Below are 19,223 nucleotides of genomic sequence, written 5' to 3'. Positions count from 1 at the left end.
AATATGTATAAATAATAAAATTTATAGCGAGACATAGACATGTATATATACATATCTAAGCACTTTAATAATATCTAGATTAATAAAGAGAACTAAATAATACAAAAATAGTCAAAAGGATTTATATGAACAGAATTATTACTTTTAGAGCAACTGAAAAAACTGTTTAGCTTGTAGGGGGAAGTGAGGCACGTTGGTCACTTTTTTACATTTCATTTTTTATCTCATCAAAATATGTAATGAGCAGTTCCATTTTCTACAATAAGTTTCACTAAACATTTCTCAACACCACAGATATTTTTTTAAATGTTTGATTGATTAATTTTTTTTATATTGATTTTTAACGGAACATTGTAAACTACACCTTGTAAAACAACGTGCCCCTCGGATGGGGTACGTTAGACCGCATAACGCAAACAACATCTGTTACAATTTTAGTGATAAATACTATCAAACATTGTAACTACCTTATTCTCTTTTGTGTGTAAAGCAAAAAAACATAAAGTTTAAAGATCAATATAACACATGAAATTGATTTTAATTGATAAATCATTTTTAATTAAGAACATCAATAAACATTCACCATTAATATACAATTAGTTTTTTAAAAATCAAAAGAAATATCAATTGTTGAATGTTCAGGATAAACTTAATGCAGCTTAAGTTAACAAAAGATGTGTTTAATGATTTCTGGGAATATAAATGTGCTACTTCCTGAGCTTTGGAAGTAGCACTTTTATCCGACTGGGTTTTGGAAGGATAAATCTTATGTTACTTTTATGCACAGTTGCATCAATATGCACAGTTGCTAGAGAGGGAAACCTCTTTTTTTCTTCATTGCATTGCATGAAACAATTCCAAAAAGAAACGAATTCTGTTATACTAATACCGTATATTTCAAAGAAAAAGTACAATAAAACTGACAGCTTTAAGTTTGTATATCTTTGTGTTTTAAAATCAAATATGAAAAAATGAAATTAGATAATCTTAGGTAAAAGTATACTTTTTGTTCTTTTCATCAATTATTTGTTTTATTTTGTTTCTATGTAGAATGCTTGTTTGGCCAAAAATGGCGTATTTTGCTGTTTCCTTATTTGCAACTTCCTTTTTCATTAATTTTTTCTTTGAGCAATGCTACTTAATTCAATTCAGTATAATTTGAATAAATGTTATTCATTTTGCTAGTTTTTCATTGCATGTACACGCAGACAAATTTCTTATTACATTTAAGATTTCTACATTATGTTAGGAAAACTGATCAAATAAATATTGAAATCTCTTTTTGATGCATTCTGTTTAGTCTATGGACCACCTTATGGCTGCTATTGAGGACATCGTAGGCCAGACGATGGGAAATTATCATCTACGAGATAAGTAAGTGTAGATCTTTTCTCTTTTAACTTAGATATATAAAAATGAGGCTAGCAGGTAATTTTTAGGATATGGCGTGTTTTAAAGAATTAGATGGGAATGATTCTTATGCATTTTTAGGCTTAAATCTTGAAATGACCATCAACTTTTCCTCATCGTCCAAGGATTTTTTCACAAAACTTAAATTCCAAACTTTGTTAGAAAACAGGAAATTACGTCATCTAAACGAGGGGTCTGGAGAAGAGATTAGGAGGCCCATTAAGCAATGAATTTCTTCTGAAAACTGCCAAAAAAGAGCCTTAATATCTTTATCACTGCATTTTAATTGTTTAATTTAATTTCTTTTTAAGACATATGTTATACCTCCACAAACTATATTCACTTTATTCACCCTTGTTTTGTTAACGAAGAAGGTGAAATATTAGCGATTTTATTTCGCATAGTAGGGTACTTGTTTGGATCGATTTTGCTTTGTCTTTCGCATTTTCTTTCATTCTCGGTAAAATTCGTTTTCTTTAGTTTTTTTTAATAAGTTTTAAGAATAAAAACCACCGTCTTTTCCAGTCTCGGAGGGCAAAAGCGTTTAGTAAGAATAAAAAATTGTATTCAAGAATTTTAAAATATTTGCTAAATTTACGTATTCCAATGGGTAGTGTACACAGTTTGATCAATTTTCGGAAAGTGTCCGTCAGTGTATCTGCACGCAAAGGAGTCCTTTCTGTGTAACTCTGTGGTGTAAGTAATAAAATGTCACGCAGGATACTCTCCGGTTTGAAACTTACAGTCCCAAGAGAGAAAGACCTGTCTAAAAATTTGGCCTACAGGGTTTGTCCGGAAAGTAAAAGGACTGAGTCAATTAAAAAAAAATTATTAAGTCAATTATTACAATTCTTTAAAAACTTTCAAAATAGGCTCCTTCTGTGCGGATGCAGCGCTGCCAGCGTGATTTCCAAGCATTAAAGGCGTCACGGTAGGCATTCTCCGGAATAGCCTTGAGAGCCGCGGTGCATGCTGCTTGGATCCCCTCTGTCGTCTCAAAATGCTTGCCGTTCATCGGCCTTTTCAGGCGAGGAAACAAAAAAAAGTCCGGGGGGCCACATCTGGGCTGTAGGGCGGCTACGGAAGCATTGGGATGCCGGCCTTGATCAGGTAGCTGTTCGTCGTCAGTGAGCACTTTTGGGACCAACTTCGCGCACACCTTGAGCATGTTCAAATGCACCGTCACAAAACCATGAACCTCAGATTTTGGTAAATTTAACATTTGGGCAATCAAACGAATACTTAGTCGACGGTCTCAGTTCAAAACTTTGCGCACACGAGTCACATTGTCGGTGTTTGTCGAAGTAGAAGGTCTTCCAGCACGGTCTTCATCGGCGACCTCTTCCCGGCCTGCCAAAAAGACCTGGTGCCACCGAAACACACCAGTTCTTGCTAAAGCAACATCTGGGTAAGCCTGCTTGATCATATCAAACGTCTCTGTCGCAGATTTACCGAGTTTGACACAGAATTTAATCGCGCACCTCTGCTCTAACGAACGCTGCATTTTCGGCTTGCACAACTCACAGAAACACGTCGAGCGAAAATGCCTGTCCTGACTCTCCAGGTGCTCGGAGACAATCGACTAGCCGCTCGTTCGTTAGCTAGGAATGCCCTCTACCGAATCCAACCGGCGCGTGCACGCTCCGAAGTACAGTCGCGGCGGAAAAAAATCAGTCCTATTACTTTCCGGACAAACCCTGTATGTGCATCTTGTTAAATGTTTTTTTTTTCGTTCCTTATTAAATAACTATACTTTTTTTTAATTTTCGTCAAGTGGTAACTCTTTCCTTTATTCTTATTCAACCAAATCTGATGTTTTAAACTGTGTTGTAAATCTAATAAGTAAAAAGAAGCAGGAAAAAAGAAAAAAAAAACTAATGCTTGCCGAACACTGAAAGGGCCGTAGAAAAAAAAAATTCAAACGAACTATGTTGAAAACTGAGAAAGACTCGGAAAAACTCTCTGAAACATATTTTGGGGGATTTCTGTATTTTGTTACATGTACATTCTTATTATTACATATATATTTTGTAAATACTTTTCTCCTGCTTTCTTTTAGATTCAAGTATTACAACAACAAGTACCTTCGACCAGTTCTTACCAGAGAACATGCTAATGCCGAACCAAAGATTTTTGAAACGTACTCCAAACTCAACGTTGCCGATGCCATGAATTTGGTGAAGCAGAATTCGAACCTTCTTCCCGGAGCGACAGGCAACGATTTAGGAGTTTCCCTATCCTCCTTATTCAGGACCTATACACAAGCAAATCTGGAAAAAAGGTTGTTATTTTACCGCTACAAAACGAGCTGATGTGTGCATCACATGACTTCCTTTTACTCCAATTTAATGTCATTTCCCCTTATTGGCAATTTTAATGTGATTCGATAGTTTGCTCTCTAAATATCACCAACAGTGGCCAAATTAAAACCAATTTTTTTAAAAAATCGCCAAATTTGTCGCCAAGTTAGCGACAAAACTTGGCGGCCAAAAGACTGGCGATATATCGCCAAGTGTCCGACAAATTATAACACCACTTGAGTTTACATCGAAATTAACAATGATTTCCCCCCAAAAAGGGGCAAAAGACCCTTTTAGAAACACCCGAATGCAACCAAAAGGGGAGGTGCACAAGTAAACCACACTACGAGTCTACGTATCAAATTTCAACTTTATAGCACATACCGTTCTTGAGTTATACGACATACATACGCACATACGTACATACAGACGTCACGGGACAACTCGTTGTAATTAACTCGAGATTCGTTAAAATGGATATTTCGCGTATCTATACGTTCTTAGGTACTTATCCACGTGTGGTCGAGTCGGAAAAAAACTCAACATTCATTCGGGGGTGAGCAAAATGGAAATTAAGGTCGATTTTGTGTGAAAATTTTTTCGCGAATACAATACTTCCTTTTTTGTAAAAGGAAGTATTCGTAAAGAGTCTATGCACGAGAAAAGTGATAATGCTGGGTCAATCAAAAATATTGCATTCACACTAATTGCTACAGCAACGAAATATCAGTCGTTAACTTAAGCGATTGGCTTTGCATAATCTTATTAAAACGCCCTCGTGTTCTCATTTCCTTACTCATTGGTCACCTTTATTTCATTCTTTATAAATTACTTTCACCAAGAGGACCGTATTGTGTCGAAATCGCAATGATTCTATTATGACATTGAAATAAACAGATATTTGCTTTTACCAATAGTGAACAATCTAATTTGTGACTGACGTATTTTGTTTAAGTTTCAGAAAGTGAAATCGCCATAACTAAATATTTTAATAGAAATTCATGATACATTAATAGAAGAATTGATAATTTCCAGTGGGTTTGTTTCTATTTCTCCCTTTCCCAGTTCATTTTTGTTTTGGGTCCTTTAATTCGCGTAACTGATTTCATTTTCAATGTTCTTGGTGTAGATGGGGCATCATAGTAATACTTACATAAATATATGCAACAGATAAGAATACTAGGATTCGTAATATGACTCGGCGTCAAGGAAACAGGAGGAGTTTTTACTGTATCATGCCACCTTATGTGACATGCTAAGCAGACCGCAGATACTTTCGCTCTTCGTGATGTGAACTGTAAAGCTCGTCTTGCAACATGTAAACGTGTTTCTGCCACAGCTATTGTGCTGCAGCAGTGAAAACAACTTGCTCGTTGTATTTACTCGTGTATTCGGATTGGCTTTAAACTGAATTTATTTATTTATTTGTTCAAGTTGTAATATTTTTGTTTCGTTTTTCCCCAGGTTTTTTAAAAATTTATTTTATAAATGAGTTTATTAGTTTTCTTTTCTTTTTTTTTTTCGTTTGTTCATTTGTTTTATTAATTTACATTTTAAAGTTACTACTTTAATTTTATTTTTTAAACTTAATTAATCAATTTATTGTCCATAACTAAAAAAGAAAAAGGAGAACTATTTTTAGATGCGTAAATGCATAAAGTACCTGACAGTGGAACTGTTTTTACTTCCATAAGAGATTCATAAAAGTGGTCACTGTGAAAAAAGAAAAGAATATGTATCAAACCAGGGGCGCCGACTTGCAAAAATTATTGAGGGGGCTAGACATCACCGGGGGCTTAGGGGGTTATGTACTTCCACGGAGGTTCCTCCCCCCCCCCCAATAAAGGTCAGATTTTTGTTCCTTGAAAATGCCAATTTACATATTTTCTGGTGTGTATAATTTAAACAAACAAATGTGACATGGCGTTTTCAAAGTAAAACAATCTAAAAATTGGTATACAAATTTTCTGTTTCAACTAGATCATGTCACTTGTCTTAGTAAGAGACATTTTTTTGTTCATTTTTACGGGGAGTCGTGCAGTGCCGTAGCTAGGCATTGAAAAAGGTAGGGCACTTGACTTGCATAGAAGGGCACTCCCAGAGACGCGGACTAAAAAAAATATATTGTGTGGGGGGGGGGGCATACCGGAGGGTCTTGCAGCGGGAAATTTTCTAAAATTGAGATGAAAAATAGTGAGTTTTAAAGCATTTCAAAGTTATATAATGAACATTAGAACCCCGAAAACTCGACAAGCCTGAAACATTTTTTGGCTTTGAAAAAAGGAAAAAATAAATACAAACATGCACAGTATTTTTTGTAAAAAGGTAATTTAATTTAAACATGTTTTTTAAGACCAGTTTTTTTTTTTTTTCATTAGTGATATCGGCTAACATACTCATATGTAAACGCAAGTCTCTCAATGTCTAGGTCATTTTTGAAAAGCAGTTGATTTTTCAAAATTTGTTTCACCTCTGTTTAACAAAAGCAAGCACTCTTGTTCAACTGCAATAACCTGTGGGAGTTCAGTTGATGTAAACCGCCCAATAATGCAGGTTGCGCCATTTCGCAAACCTCATCAATGTATTGCCTTGTAGTGCTTTGGGATTTCCTATTCCTATTCAGAGTCACAACTAACTACAACTATATTTATGTCGAGGACTGCATACTAAGTGCCTTGCCTCCATTATTTTATATACCGATAGATGGCAGCACCATCACCGGATTGAACAGTTAATGAGAATTTAGAACTAGTCCAGGAGCTAATAGCTACCTGGTGCTAGCACCCCCAGAGGTATTGTTTCACTTGGAGGACATTGAGACCACGAGCATATTTAACGTCGCCCAGTCCCCTTTAATGACGACGGTGGATCTTCGACCATCGAGGTTCGAACTCAGGACCCTCCGGCCTCGAATCCGACACTTTACCGATCGGGCTACCACGGCCCCTTTGGGATTTTGAAAGTGTGTGGTGAGCTGGCTTCGTTGTTTTCATACTTCTTTGGTATCCGTCGATTCTGAGGAAACGAAGGATGTTGAATTTGTTCATTTTGCGAAGGTTTTTCTTTTAAACACAATACTCAAAAGTATTCAAAACTATCACGCCTCTCATTTAATATACAAATCAAACCCTCGTATATTTTTTCCAGATCAGCAACACTTAGATGAGCGTGTCGCATCGCTGCCCACCAGCAACTGACTTGACCCGTAAGTTCGCGCACTGGGACAAATTCTAAGTGTGCTTGCAGCACCGTAACACTATCATTATTCATTCCACTCGTTTTCAGTTAACCTGCTTACTACCGCAATAATTATTTGTTTTAACTTGTTACTGAATGTATTTTACAAGAAAAGCTATCTTCAAAGAAAGAAAATAAAAGTTAAATTTATGAGTTTAGAAAGCATAATATAACTAATAATTTTCTTGATTTATTGGGGGGGCTCTGCCCCCTCAAAAATATTTTTGAGGGGGCTTGGGCCCCCTCAGGCCCCATGGAGTCGGCGCCACTGTATCAAACATTTGAGAATCAAGTCACGATTGTACGAAAAACTCATATTCAAGTTATTTCACATTGCGTTTTCTTTCTTAATAAAGTTTAGAATGGTAAAAAACGTAATATGATATTGATTTTTGACCTTATTTTTCTTAAATCTAATATACACTCAACTAAGTACAAGTTCTTATCACAAAAGTATATTCGTATATGAGGTTAAATAAATGTACTGAAGGGAAAAAACATAACTGCAAATAAATGCTTTTATGGGGATAAAGTTTGAACAAGAATTCAATTTCCATGTACCGTTATGAAAAAAGTACCTTGTTTTATGACACACTTTTTAACCTAATTCGTTGTAATCGTTTGGGCGACAATTCCGAACATATTTAGTGTTGTCTGTGAAGTATAACATTAAGTGGACGTATAGGACTTGGGACTGTAAAAAACGTTTTTCAACCTAATGAATCTTAAAAGGGAAACGCATTTGAGTACATTGTTTCTAACATGTGTCTCGTTATTAGAACACTTTTTAACACACTTTACAAAGCATTTATGGAACACTTCTCTTTCAAAATCACTTTTACAGGATTTTTACGATTTTTACAGGAATTTTTCCTGTTATTTTTATAGCAATTTTACGCGGCTGCTGCCAGCTGCCGGGCACCATAGACGGTCTTCGATCAGGGAAGGCCCTTCTTTATAAAGACATTCGCGATGCCAACTAATACTGATTCATTGTAATTTAATTTCTAATAATATCATGTTGAGGGATTCACAGTATAGTATCATATGAGGGGGTACTTCAAAAAGGATAAAATTAAGTTTGTTCGAATGAAAGCGATAATTCTACGAGTGCGCCCAAATATGTTCCTAGTATGTTCTCAAATGTGACCCACACAAATCTGTTCTTAAATGTATACTTTGAGTTCAAATTTCATATTTCCGTGCTGTTTCCTTATATCGGAACATATAGAAGGCATTAAGAACATTTTCTTCTGAGTTAAAGTGTTCCCAGTGTGCACTGGGAGTTTTCAGCGTACTTAAAGGTCAGGGATAATGCGGTAATTTTAGACATTACTCTCATATCTTAACAGCGCTCCTTTAATTTCAGTCCTAGCGTCGAGAAAGGTGCCAAAGCCGGTCTGGATATACCTCGCAATAACTCCAGTTTCTTGAATGTCGACATTGCCGAATTGGAATATTCACCGAGCAACAAAGATCTGGCGGACGCTGAGCTTCACCACATTTTGTCTGATGCCATGTTTAAGCCCATGAAAAAAGTGAGTATAATTCAACCGGAAAATTAAAATGTAGTGATCAGTTGATACATACAAAATTTCCTTCCCGAAAATCCGGGCTTATTCCCGGGAATAAACCCGATTTTTCTCTTCTTTTCATCACAAACCGCAAATGGCAGCTCATATGGTTCTTAAAAATAATATCTTGATAATAAACAAAGTTTTTTTGCTTAAAAAATCACAAACGTATGTGTGATTTCTTAGGTAAAACAATTTTGTTCATAACCTCTAAAAATTATTACTTTTTAATAAAAAATGTGACCTATTACGTGCAGAACAAAATGGCGGCTTTTCAAGGAATGGCCCGGAAAAAGATTTTATTTCTTACAACAAGCAATTAAGAGTACTAATCAGTTTTTTGGATCATGATAAAATTAATTGACGTTTGCAAAAATGTCTCCACAGAAATTGTCGGGTGTGGCTCTTTATGGTAATGCTTTATAGATACTATTTTCTTTAATATGATGTTTTAAAAACGTGGCAAAGCTTTTTGAAAATAATACTTCTGTTATAGCTTGGCTCTGGTAAAAAGATGCATGGCCTTGGACGAGTGAACAAATATGTTCGGGTTGAAAGAGGAAAAATTCTTTGTTCAGCACAATGTTAATGATTGTCAAATTCGTTGTTTGGAAAAAAAATAGTGATTTTCCTCACTTTATGTTAAATGAAATCGTTATCGCCTCTGCTGATAGGAAGTCAACTTATCAAAGTCAGGCCGTATATAGCCAGAGCAACATTTTGACAACAAAACTGGGCATAGAAAATTAGTACTTTTGTTCGTTAGGAAATCATAGTCGCCATATTTAATAATTTTCTAACTAATAAAAATTCTTTGCATTTCATTTTCAGCGTTATTCGGGACGGAGGAATTCTGTTTATGATCGGGCTTCTAGTCAAACACCAGATCCTCTGACACAGCACTCCAGACTGCAATACAGGCACCTGATGGACGAAAGAATTCCTCATCGCAGACTCAGTCACGCCTACAACCACGCCCAAAAATCAGCTGAACCCGCCCCAAACTACAACACCGCTAGTAATTCAGAGAGAAGCTTAGGGTCTAATTCTTCAGACGGGAACAACACTCGAGGACTGATAACGGGTCGAAGAAGTAAGTTGCCCAAAACGTAAAGCTGAATCTCGATTTACACTAACATGCAATGCAGTTCAAGATTGTTGATGTTTGACCTTGGACGAGTCCACTTTAAAATCGGTTGAAAACTAAATAAGTTTGGGCTGCTGCAATCAAGCTTTGGAAAAACTTTTTTTGTGTGTGTGTGAAGCACCGTAGTTTGTTTACAGTAAGAAATTAATTTCAAAAGAAAATTCGAGGCCAACTTTCCTGATTAAAAGCACACTATGGAAGTCTCGATTTGCTTATCGCGTATATTCCCCCCTCTATTTCCTACGAATTATATGTTTTTGACTCTTTTATCGAATGGCAACAATGCTTTGTACTTTAGTTTGGAAAATATTTTTGGTTCTTATCTTTCACGTAATATACTGGGGGCTACGCCCCCTGCTCGCTGACGCTCATCAACCCCTGAAGATTGCTTCACAAACTTATTTGATTCTCAAGGGGTTAAATCGTCTAATGAAACCATCAGATTAAAAAGCGGGTTAAGGGTCCGTTCTGAAAAAAACGGAAACCCCCCTCTCCCTGATGTAGTAAAAAGAATTTAAGCATAGAACTCATAATTAGAACAGAATCTCACTCCCACACGAAGAAAAAAGGAACTTAATAGAAAAATGCATACACCAAAATAAAAAAAAAATAAAAAAAAAAAAACCCGCTTAGAAGACCACCCCATCCACGGATTCCAAACTAACTTTTACCAACTTCTACAGCTACATGTGCTAAGGGGCTCCTGATCATTGCAAAACGGCAGTTTTGTACGTTTGAAAAGTCGCTTTCAAATTTGTAGTCTCTAGTTATTTTGCTCTTTAGCTCTGGGCTTGAATTGTGTTGAGCCTCGGACTTTTCGCTAAAATAGAAACCGTTACATCTGTTGTTCCAACTAATTGAGAAAAGTGCATCAAGCTTTATTTGATGCAGAAAAAAAATCTCTTTCGAACGACATAGAATGTTAAGGGGCTTGGGAAATCTTTCATCCCTTTAATAGGCAATTGACGTGAAATTTTAGCTGAAAAATTAATCACAAAAAAAAACTAATTCGAAACTTCCAAAAAAAAAAAAACCTCAGGTGCACACCTCCGGGGCTCGAAATAATTTTGTACAAAATTTCAAGGCTGAAGGTGCTATGGGGTGTCCTTGACCCAGCCAGGCACGCCACAGACTTCCTTCCAGAATTTCTTTGACGTTACTTTTTTTTTTAATATACAGAGATAAATGCGGGCACATAGCTTTAGCAAAATGGGCCCTACTAACTAGGTACAGTTATTTTGGTTATAACTAGAAAATGGGGCTTCAGGTGACACATACGAACGCCTTTCTGGAATTGAGCGCCAAGAAGCATTTTTAAAATGAGGAATTCCTTAAACACAGATATTTTGCTAGTTTTATATTAGCCTCCGCTTTCTCAGCTAATGAAACACTCGGTGCCCTTTGGTAACCACTGTGCGCACATAATGTTCTTTAAGTGTTCCATTGCTTTCTCTCCTGACGCTTTTCGCCGACTTTTAATTTAATACAGTTCTCAACTTGACAAGCAAATAATATTTAAATATTCTTTATTAAGTTCGGAATGTAAATTTGTTATGGATAATTTTGAAACTACTGCTCTCAACCAGCATTCTTAAATATTCAGTTTTTAATTCTACCCAGAACTTTTCTCCATTAAGACATTTGCGTGAAGGTCGAGACGACAATATTTTTCAAGAATCTCAAAATATAAATTGCGTACTTTGTAGCATTGTAAATTACAAATTTACACTTTAACTACGTTAACAACATTATATTAGAGCCAGCATTACGTTGCTTTACCAAAATATCTAAATATCTAGCGACAGTAACCATCATTGAAATTATCTACAATTATCAGCAGCAGTTACTGCTAAGATACATATTTTGCACTCGTAGCAATCGCCACAAAAAATAGCATCAAAAAAGGTTTGGAAAACTTTATTCCTAAATTTGACACACATCTATAATTGGGGCAAACATAACCAGGCAGCGTCGTAATGCTGCGATTGAGATCAGCGTAGCCTTAACATTGCTGTAAGGATAGGTTTGCCCAAACTATAGGTTAGTAAAAATGAAACGAAGTTTGGCCTTATGATTGGCAAAGATAAGTTTTGTTACTAAAATAACTTTTTTGCCCTTTTTAGAGCACACAAAACCTCCCCCTAAACTACGCTTCAGTGTGGCTGACGACACTTCGTCCGAGTGGACGGAGCAGACATCTTTGCCCACCCAACCGGCAGAGCCACTATCCACCTACAGCTCCTTGTTGGACGTGTCCTCGGGACTGGAAGATGACGGCATTGTATTCACTGCTGGAACAGTATCTCCACAGCAAGAGAAGAACCAGAAAGGTGAGATTCCTCTGTCTTCAGCTGTATTTTGCGACTTATTCAAAACTTTGTTTTTTGCTGTCTTCAACAACTTCTTCTAAATTCCATTATTTTTTGTTTCTGTCGTTTTTCTTAATTCCGTAGCTTTTTGAAAATTTAACGCGCCATGTAGGTTCTTTGAAATCCCGCTTCATATTGTCTCCTGAAAAGTTTCCCTAATGCTGTTATTTGCTCTCTTCTGTTGCTTCTTTTGATTTTTTTTTCTTCAGTCCTCTGCACCTTTTTTTCAAATTCCGTTGTCTAATGTCTTCCATACTTTTCCTAAATTCCATTACCTGTTGCTTTCTGAAGCTGCTGCCAAATTATAATACTTATTTTCTGTAGACCTTTTTAAATTCTATTACATAGTAGCTTCATCCACTTTTAATTGAAACTTTTCCCCAATTCTGTTATTTGCTGTGTCCTGTAACTTCTTGCGAATGTTTTTTCCGCAGTCTTCTGCTCTTTTTCCAAATTCTGTCATCTACTGTCTCCCATACTTTTCCTAAATTCCATTACATGTTGCTTTCTGAGTTACTGCTATGTTATATTACTTGTTTCCAGTAGATCCTCCTAAATTCTGTTAAATAGAAGATTCATCCCCTTTTAATTGTCTTCTGTGACTCCTTCCAAATTCTCTGATCTGTTATTTCTGCGGATTCTTTCAAACTCCATTGTCAGCTCTCATGCGCATCTTTTTCTAAATCCTATTATCTGCTGCAATCCATTGCTTCTAAATTTAATTAGCCGTTGCTCTTTCGCTACTTAACTTGCAAAATTCCTCAATTATGTGTATCAAAACTTTTGTTAAAGTAGTATATCAGCAAAAAAAATCGCTTCTCAAATCAACCAGTCCAAAACGTACTGACATAGATCTCGTGAAAAACGCTTGAGTTCAGTAGATGATATTTTATTCAAGTAGCACTGTAGGTTCAAAGAAATATTGTTTGCCAATGTATTACATTATTTCTTAATATTTAGTTTTGATGTAGTGTCATTGTAAGTATTAAATAATTCCGTCTCAAAAGAGAGATACAAGTGCTTATAGTTTATAATATATATTAATCGAACTAACTTTCTAATTCTCAGCTATGCAAATCAAAATGTTCTCGCTTAATTTTGCACTGCCAAATTTAACATTTCTTTCAAATACTTGAAATGGAAACTTTTAATGTGGGATTTTATGTGTTCGTTTTCAGTTGCCAGGAACAAAATACAATCTGTCTTTTGTCATTGCAGATAATTCTTCTGAATCTGACAACGAAGATTCCTCATTGCCAAATGTGATACCGAAGACACTAACAGAACTTACGTTGCCTTGGAAACGAGATGTCGAAACCAGAGGTTCGCCTGAGAACCTAGAGCCTACGTTTGTCCTCCGACAAGAAGCGTTTCCATACTGGATCGAAAACTCGGAGTATTTGGTCCACGGGTCCCCCACCAACACGTTACTCAGCCGTTTGGGGAACAACTCTAAAAGAATCAGGGCACCAGCCGTTTTTGATATCTTCGACCAATCAGGAGCAGCTCTGCCCCGCCCGCGTCGAAACAGCGAAGATTCCATTTGTACGCTAGAAAATGGGAATTCCAAAGCAGTAGACGTAGATTCCAAAGTAGCTAATGATGATGTAGTCATTGAAATTAAAGGAAGTAGTCGGAGTCCTAGTGTTACCATGCCCGATGAAGACTATAGCGACGATGACTGCTTTGAAAACCAAGGTACGCGCCTATAGTCTTGAGACTCTGTTGCCAAATGTTTATTCGAATCCAAAGCATGAGATTGTCACCTCCTTCTTTTACTTTACTGACTTTTCAAAAAGTAGAATTTTGTGCTACTGTTCTTTAAAGGATAAACTCTCACTGAAGAAACTTTAAGTTGAAGTTGTACAGAAACTACATTCTGACTGTGTTTGGTAAGGCATCTGATTACCACGGCATACTCTAAAAGAAAGTACTTTGATAGTGAATGTCATCCGAAGTCAAAAAAGCCAAAGCTAATCTGTAAATTGTACTGGAGGACTTGATTTCAATGGCTGTGAGGCTAGATACGTTACTTACAAGCAACTTTAGAACTTCTTTCTACTTACAACATGTGAGTAACTGGAACTAATTTCCGAACTTGCCTTCATGTTTATCTTCTTCTAGCGTCTAATATTTGGTGACAGAACTGTTTGGTTTCGTTCTTAGATTTATTGGGGAAAATGAAACAAAATCTACTTGACAAAGTCGACATAAAAATGACACTTTTACCAAAGGAGAAGATTCAGAAATTCTCGGAATGCTACCAATGATCTCAGAAATATGTATTAAAGAAACTACTAGTATACAATTTTATTGTTCATTGGTAAATTCAAAGTTTCGAGAAATAACATTAATTGAAAAAAAAAAAAACTTGAAGCTCAACCAATGACACAACAACCAAAAATTTAAAATGCATGCTGATTTAAACTCCATCATGCTAAGATTTGGCATACTAGTAGAAAATGAAACTACTACAGATAGAGAAAATGTAAGGATAGACATTTCAAGCGGTGCCTTCCATAAGGGCTTTAAACAAAGCTCGGTTGTTCATTAACAAGTTATAATATTCAATTAAATATTAGTTAAAACCCCGACTCAAATGAATCATAGCTAAGAACACTCTCGATTTTGTCACACTTCAAACAAAAAACGAGTTATCGAAATCAGTTCACCCATTTGGGAGCTTCAATGGCACCGAGTAGTCATTTATAAGGTAAACACACCAGTAGAAGCTACTTCAATATTCATATTTGAAAAAGTAGGGTTCCAGGTCACCCAGTGTATTCAAAAGTGCATCAAACGTGCAGGGGGGGTAGTATCTCCTGCACGTCTGATGCACTTTTGAATCCATTGGGAGACCTAGAATCCTACTTTTTCAAATGTAAACCTTGAAGTGGCCACTACTGGTGTGTTTACCTTATAAATGACTACTCGGTGCTCTCTTCTTTCTTGCGTCGGAGGTTCCAAATCCAGGTGCTGTTAACAGCTTCTTTTAAAAAGCAAACCTTTATTTTTTTTTTAACGTCTAAGAAAAAAAAACATTTAGTTCTCTGCCTTTTTGGCCAAATCTAAGAAATTAAATTACTTTTTTGGGTTTGATTTTAAAACATGATTTTGTATCTAAAATTTTAAAGAAACTTCTACTGTTCTTTTTTTCATCAATTTCAGTTTTTGAAAAAATATTTTCAATTTTCTTACAAAGTTTTAGGAAATTTTAAACTGCTAAAATTTTTATGCAGCGAGTTTCCTGAAGGACACCAATCGGAATAATTACAACTTGATCTTTAAGCTTTAACACTTGTTAAACTGACTTTTTAAAACGATTAAATTTAATTCAAATACCATTAATTTTACGGAACACCCGCTGCTTCTCTGTCGCTTCTCAATGAACGGTTAAAGTTTTATAAATCTCCTCACAAATGGTTCCTTTTTTTTCCTCGAATAACGACAAGAGTTAATAAATTTGTTGAGTGATTTTTTAATCGAAAACCATATAATTCAGTTGATGAATATTTGAAAACTTTAAAAACTTTCTGGTTTCTCAGTAATAAATAGTTCCGAATTTTGAATAAGGTTAAGCCGCATATAATTTGTGCGGTTTTCCTACTTCGAATATTTAAAGTCAGAAAAGTTTAAATAGACTTTGAAAAGTAAAATGCTTGTCAAACATAGTTGCTAAATTAGAGCTTCCTTTATGGCTTCCTATTTTGGAAAAGATAAAACTAATAGAGTAAATGTAATTTCCTGTGTTAGTTGCCCCACCTACTTTTTCAGTATAAGCTGTACATAAAAATAAATTTTTGTGCTCACGTATGAGAAAGTTAGGCAGAAAGAACTTTCAGCGAGCAAAGCCAAATTTTGATAAATGTTTTCATCAGGAGTTTTACTAAACAAAAAAGTTTTCCTATTTTCAAAACAACTAAAGATTATTATGCTTATTTAAAATCAAATTAAAATTCTTGATCGAAAAAAATTAAAAGATTGAATAAGAATTTAATACAGGAGCAAACATATTCGAAAAAAATTACGTGAATATTAGTAACAGTAAACGTCTTGAGATGAAATGTCGTTTTAGCTGCTTTGAGGAAACTAGAAACGAGTGTTTGTTGATTATTACTTTTAATTTGATAATTTTCAGTCGACGTAGGAAAAACTGAAATTGGTGCAACGAATAGTTTGTTCAAAGCTAAAGTACTGAATTGACAATACTTAATGATGAAAAACGTATGAAAAATTCTGAAGTTTTTTAAATGTTCCTAAAATGAAATGGCGTACGAGACTGACACTTCATTGTGATACAAACATGTGATGACTTTTGTATTCTGGAGAGAAATTCGTAGAATATTTATTGTGCCTAACATAAATGCAAGCAAAATCACTGTGAAAGAATTTTAAGAGAACTTTCAGATATGTTTTCTTTTGGGGGGGGGGATGCTTAGAGTGTCGCCACAATTGTGGAGACATTTATTTTAAACACAGACATTCATCAACCGGTTTCGACCGGACGCCCTTCTTAAGGCAAAAAATTTAATTTGACGCAACTTTAGTAATCACGCAAAAGAATTTCATAACTGAGAGTTTCTCGAATTTTGTTGCATTTTATGAGAGAATGCCAATGATGTTGTAGTTTTTTATTAATAGGGTTCACCATGTGTTTATTTATTTCATAAAATTATTTTGTTTATATATTTGAAGTATATTAATGTAAGTATATTTAAAATAGAAGCAGCAATTGTAAATACTACTTTATGTTGTAAGTACTTTTGAAAGATTTGATGTATGATGTAATGATGTGAAAAGATCTAAAATATGAAAAGAAGACAAAAACGTATCATTGAACTGTTGCCAAAGTTTCAGAACGAGGAAGACACTAATGTTTTTCTGCAAAAGCAAACGTAAACGCTTCCCAGATCGCAAACTTCGTTTTACAAACGTTTTGAAATGGTTGCCAACGTTGTGATAACCATTTTGAAACTTTTAGGAAACGTTTTTTAAACTTTATGTGTGATAACTGGGTAGTGAAACAGAAATGAGGAGTGGCGAAAAGTGGCATTCATATGTCACTTAAACAAATCAGGTCAAAGTAGTGCTAATAATAGCTTGAATGACGTCCATTCAGTGCGGCATTAAGAAAATGAGATTGAACTATTGAAGTGAATATAGTTACTTGTTCACTCGCTGAGCTGTCACCGAGTTTAGCAGAGATGTTTTTATAGTTAGCTATACGCGCTTTCCAATAAAAAGGGCAGTTTTTTCTTTTTTTTACCCAGTATCATATAGGAGTTGTTATGTTTCTAGAATGCCCAATAGACAACTTTTAATTCCTAGACATTTATGTTGATGGAAATATAAAAGCCTTTTCACGAGAAGCTACTCATGGCAGAGGATTTTTGGTTTAAATAGAATTACTCCTTGCTTTTGTATTACCCCAACACGTTAAAAAAAAAAGAAAAAAAATCACTGTAATGAGCTTTTACCGCGCAAATTAGATATGGGAAATTCTACGGGTAACTGACTAACATTTTTAAAGTAAAACCACATGCATTTTGTCATGTTCTACACAAAATATTCATTATTTAAAAAAAAAAAATATTTTCCCTCGTTGGTTGTTCTGTTTCAGCTGAATTTAAAGGTGTTGCTTAATTCTCAAAATAACTTTTGATCTATTAAAAAAAATAGTTAAGAATATGGTAACTGACGGACATGCTGGTTGCATTTCTATCAGTCAGTTAATATGTTTTTAACTATTTTTTAAAAATCACCTAAAGAATATTTTGGGGAATTCAATTACATCGTTAAATTCAGCCTTAAGAGAGCAATAAACCAGGTGAAAATTTTTGGAAAATGATGTGTGTTTTGCTTAGAATGAGACAAAATGCAAATGTTTTATCCTAACAAGTCGAGATTTATAAAAAAAAAATAAATAAATAAATAAATGATAAATAAATAAATAAAAAAACATTGTAGTAGTCTGCACGATCAGTCTGAGATTAACTAATTATGAATACATAATGGTGACCCAGGAAATATTTAGAGTAATTTATCCTGTGACGCTGGAATCACCCATTGGTTAAAATACTATCATAGTGTGGTAATATGATTCAATATGTGTTGGTAAGCCCCCAGCCACCATTTTATTTCCTTGAAAAGTTTTGGTTTACTATAAAAATGCTTTAAAAAATTAAGAATAAAATAAATAGAGAAAGGAAAAATACCAAAATTCTTAATTACCAGTTATGTATATAGGATTGCACCAGTTTTACTGCAAAAGGAAGCGTGATGACGTTGTCTCATTTTCTTACTTTTGCAACGCAATTGCTGTCATTACGCAGGAATTTTACCAAAAAAAAAAAACTTTCCGATCTCATCAAAAATATTATTTTTTTAAAAATGATTGTCATGCCTTTTGACTTGTGAGAAAAATGTGATTAAATTTTCTTATAAATATTGTAAAGAAATATTTTCAAGAATGCTTACATCTGTTAAAAATGTCAGAAACGTTCAGTGTGATGCATAAAGTCCATGAGTATTTTAAATTGAAATTTTATTGCAAAGTACGAGCTTGCATGATAGCAAATAATGAACAATAATATATTATTGCTTAAAAGAGATGAAAATAATTTCTACTGATAGAAAACAGGAATCCTAGTAATTCAGGTCGAGGCAAATTATTGTTCCTAGCTGCATTTTGGACGAGATTTGAGTGCTTATTATTTTGGAGCCAACCGTCCTTGCATTGTCTTTAGGATGTTATTTTCCTACATAGTGTAAATAGTTTATCGTATCTCTGTTTTCCCTTGTATATATTTTGCTTGTGCCTTTAACTCTACTTTTTAATATGTATGATGTAAAAAACTATGCCATTTTGCATTAGTGAAATGAGCTATTTCAGCATCAATAAAAAATTGTTGCCATATCAGTCATGGATTCATTGGTTCATTTATTGACACAAAGGGAAAAGTACAATAAACAATAAGAGGCGAGGTCTGTTCCATGGAAAAACGTACATTTTGTTCCGCACGTTACTGCTTAAGCAAAAAATATTGTTCATTTATTTTTTAAATTATTATTTTTATTGAAATCTATGAGCTGTCACTTGCGGAACAAAATGGCCGCTTTTTCGTGGAATGGCCCACAAAGGAGTAACCGGAAAAACGGTCTTAGTCCAATCTTCGAGCAAAACAAA

General features: G+C 34.9%; 1 protein-coding gene across 1 annotated transcript in view; it reads left to right on the top strand.

The window, feature by feature from the left end:
- Positions 1–18,945, top strand: part of LOC129221161 (Na(+)/H(+) exchanger beta-like) — a 170,886-nt gene extending 151,941 nt beyond the window's left edge. The window contains exons 7-12 of the mRNA XM_054855610.1: positions 1,301–1,374; positions 3,470–3,691; positions 8,317–8,485; positions 9,353–9,614; positions 11,792–11,998; positions 13,256–18,945. Of these exons, the coding sequence (XP_054711585.1) occupies positions 1,301–1,374; positions 3,470–3,691; positions 8,317–8,485; positions 9,353–9,614; positions 11,792–11,998; positions 13,256–13,749 (1,428 nt within the window). The 3' untranslated portion in view covers positions 13,750–18,945. The remainder of the gene's footprint in view (positions 1–1,300; positions 1,375–3,469; positions 3,692–8,316; positions 8,486–9,352; positions 9,615–11,791; positions 11,999–13,255) is intronic.
- Positions 18,946–19,223: the final 278 nt, after the last annotated feature.

Source organism: Uloborus diversus, chromosome 4 (assembly GCF_026930045.1).
Source record: "Uloborus diversus isolate 005 chromosome 4, Udiv.v.3.1, whole genome shotgun sequence".
Lineage (NCBI taxonomy): Eukaryota > Metazoa > Arthropoda > Arachnida > Araneae > Uloboridae > Uloborus > Uloborus diversus.
Note: the sequence above shows the minus strand (reverse complement) of the source record. Positions and strands in the feature narration are given on the sequence as shown.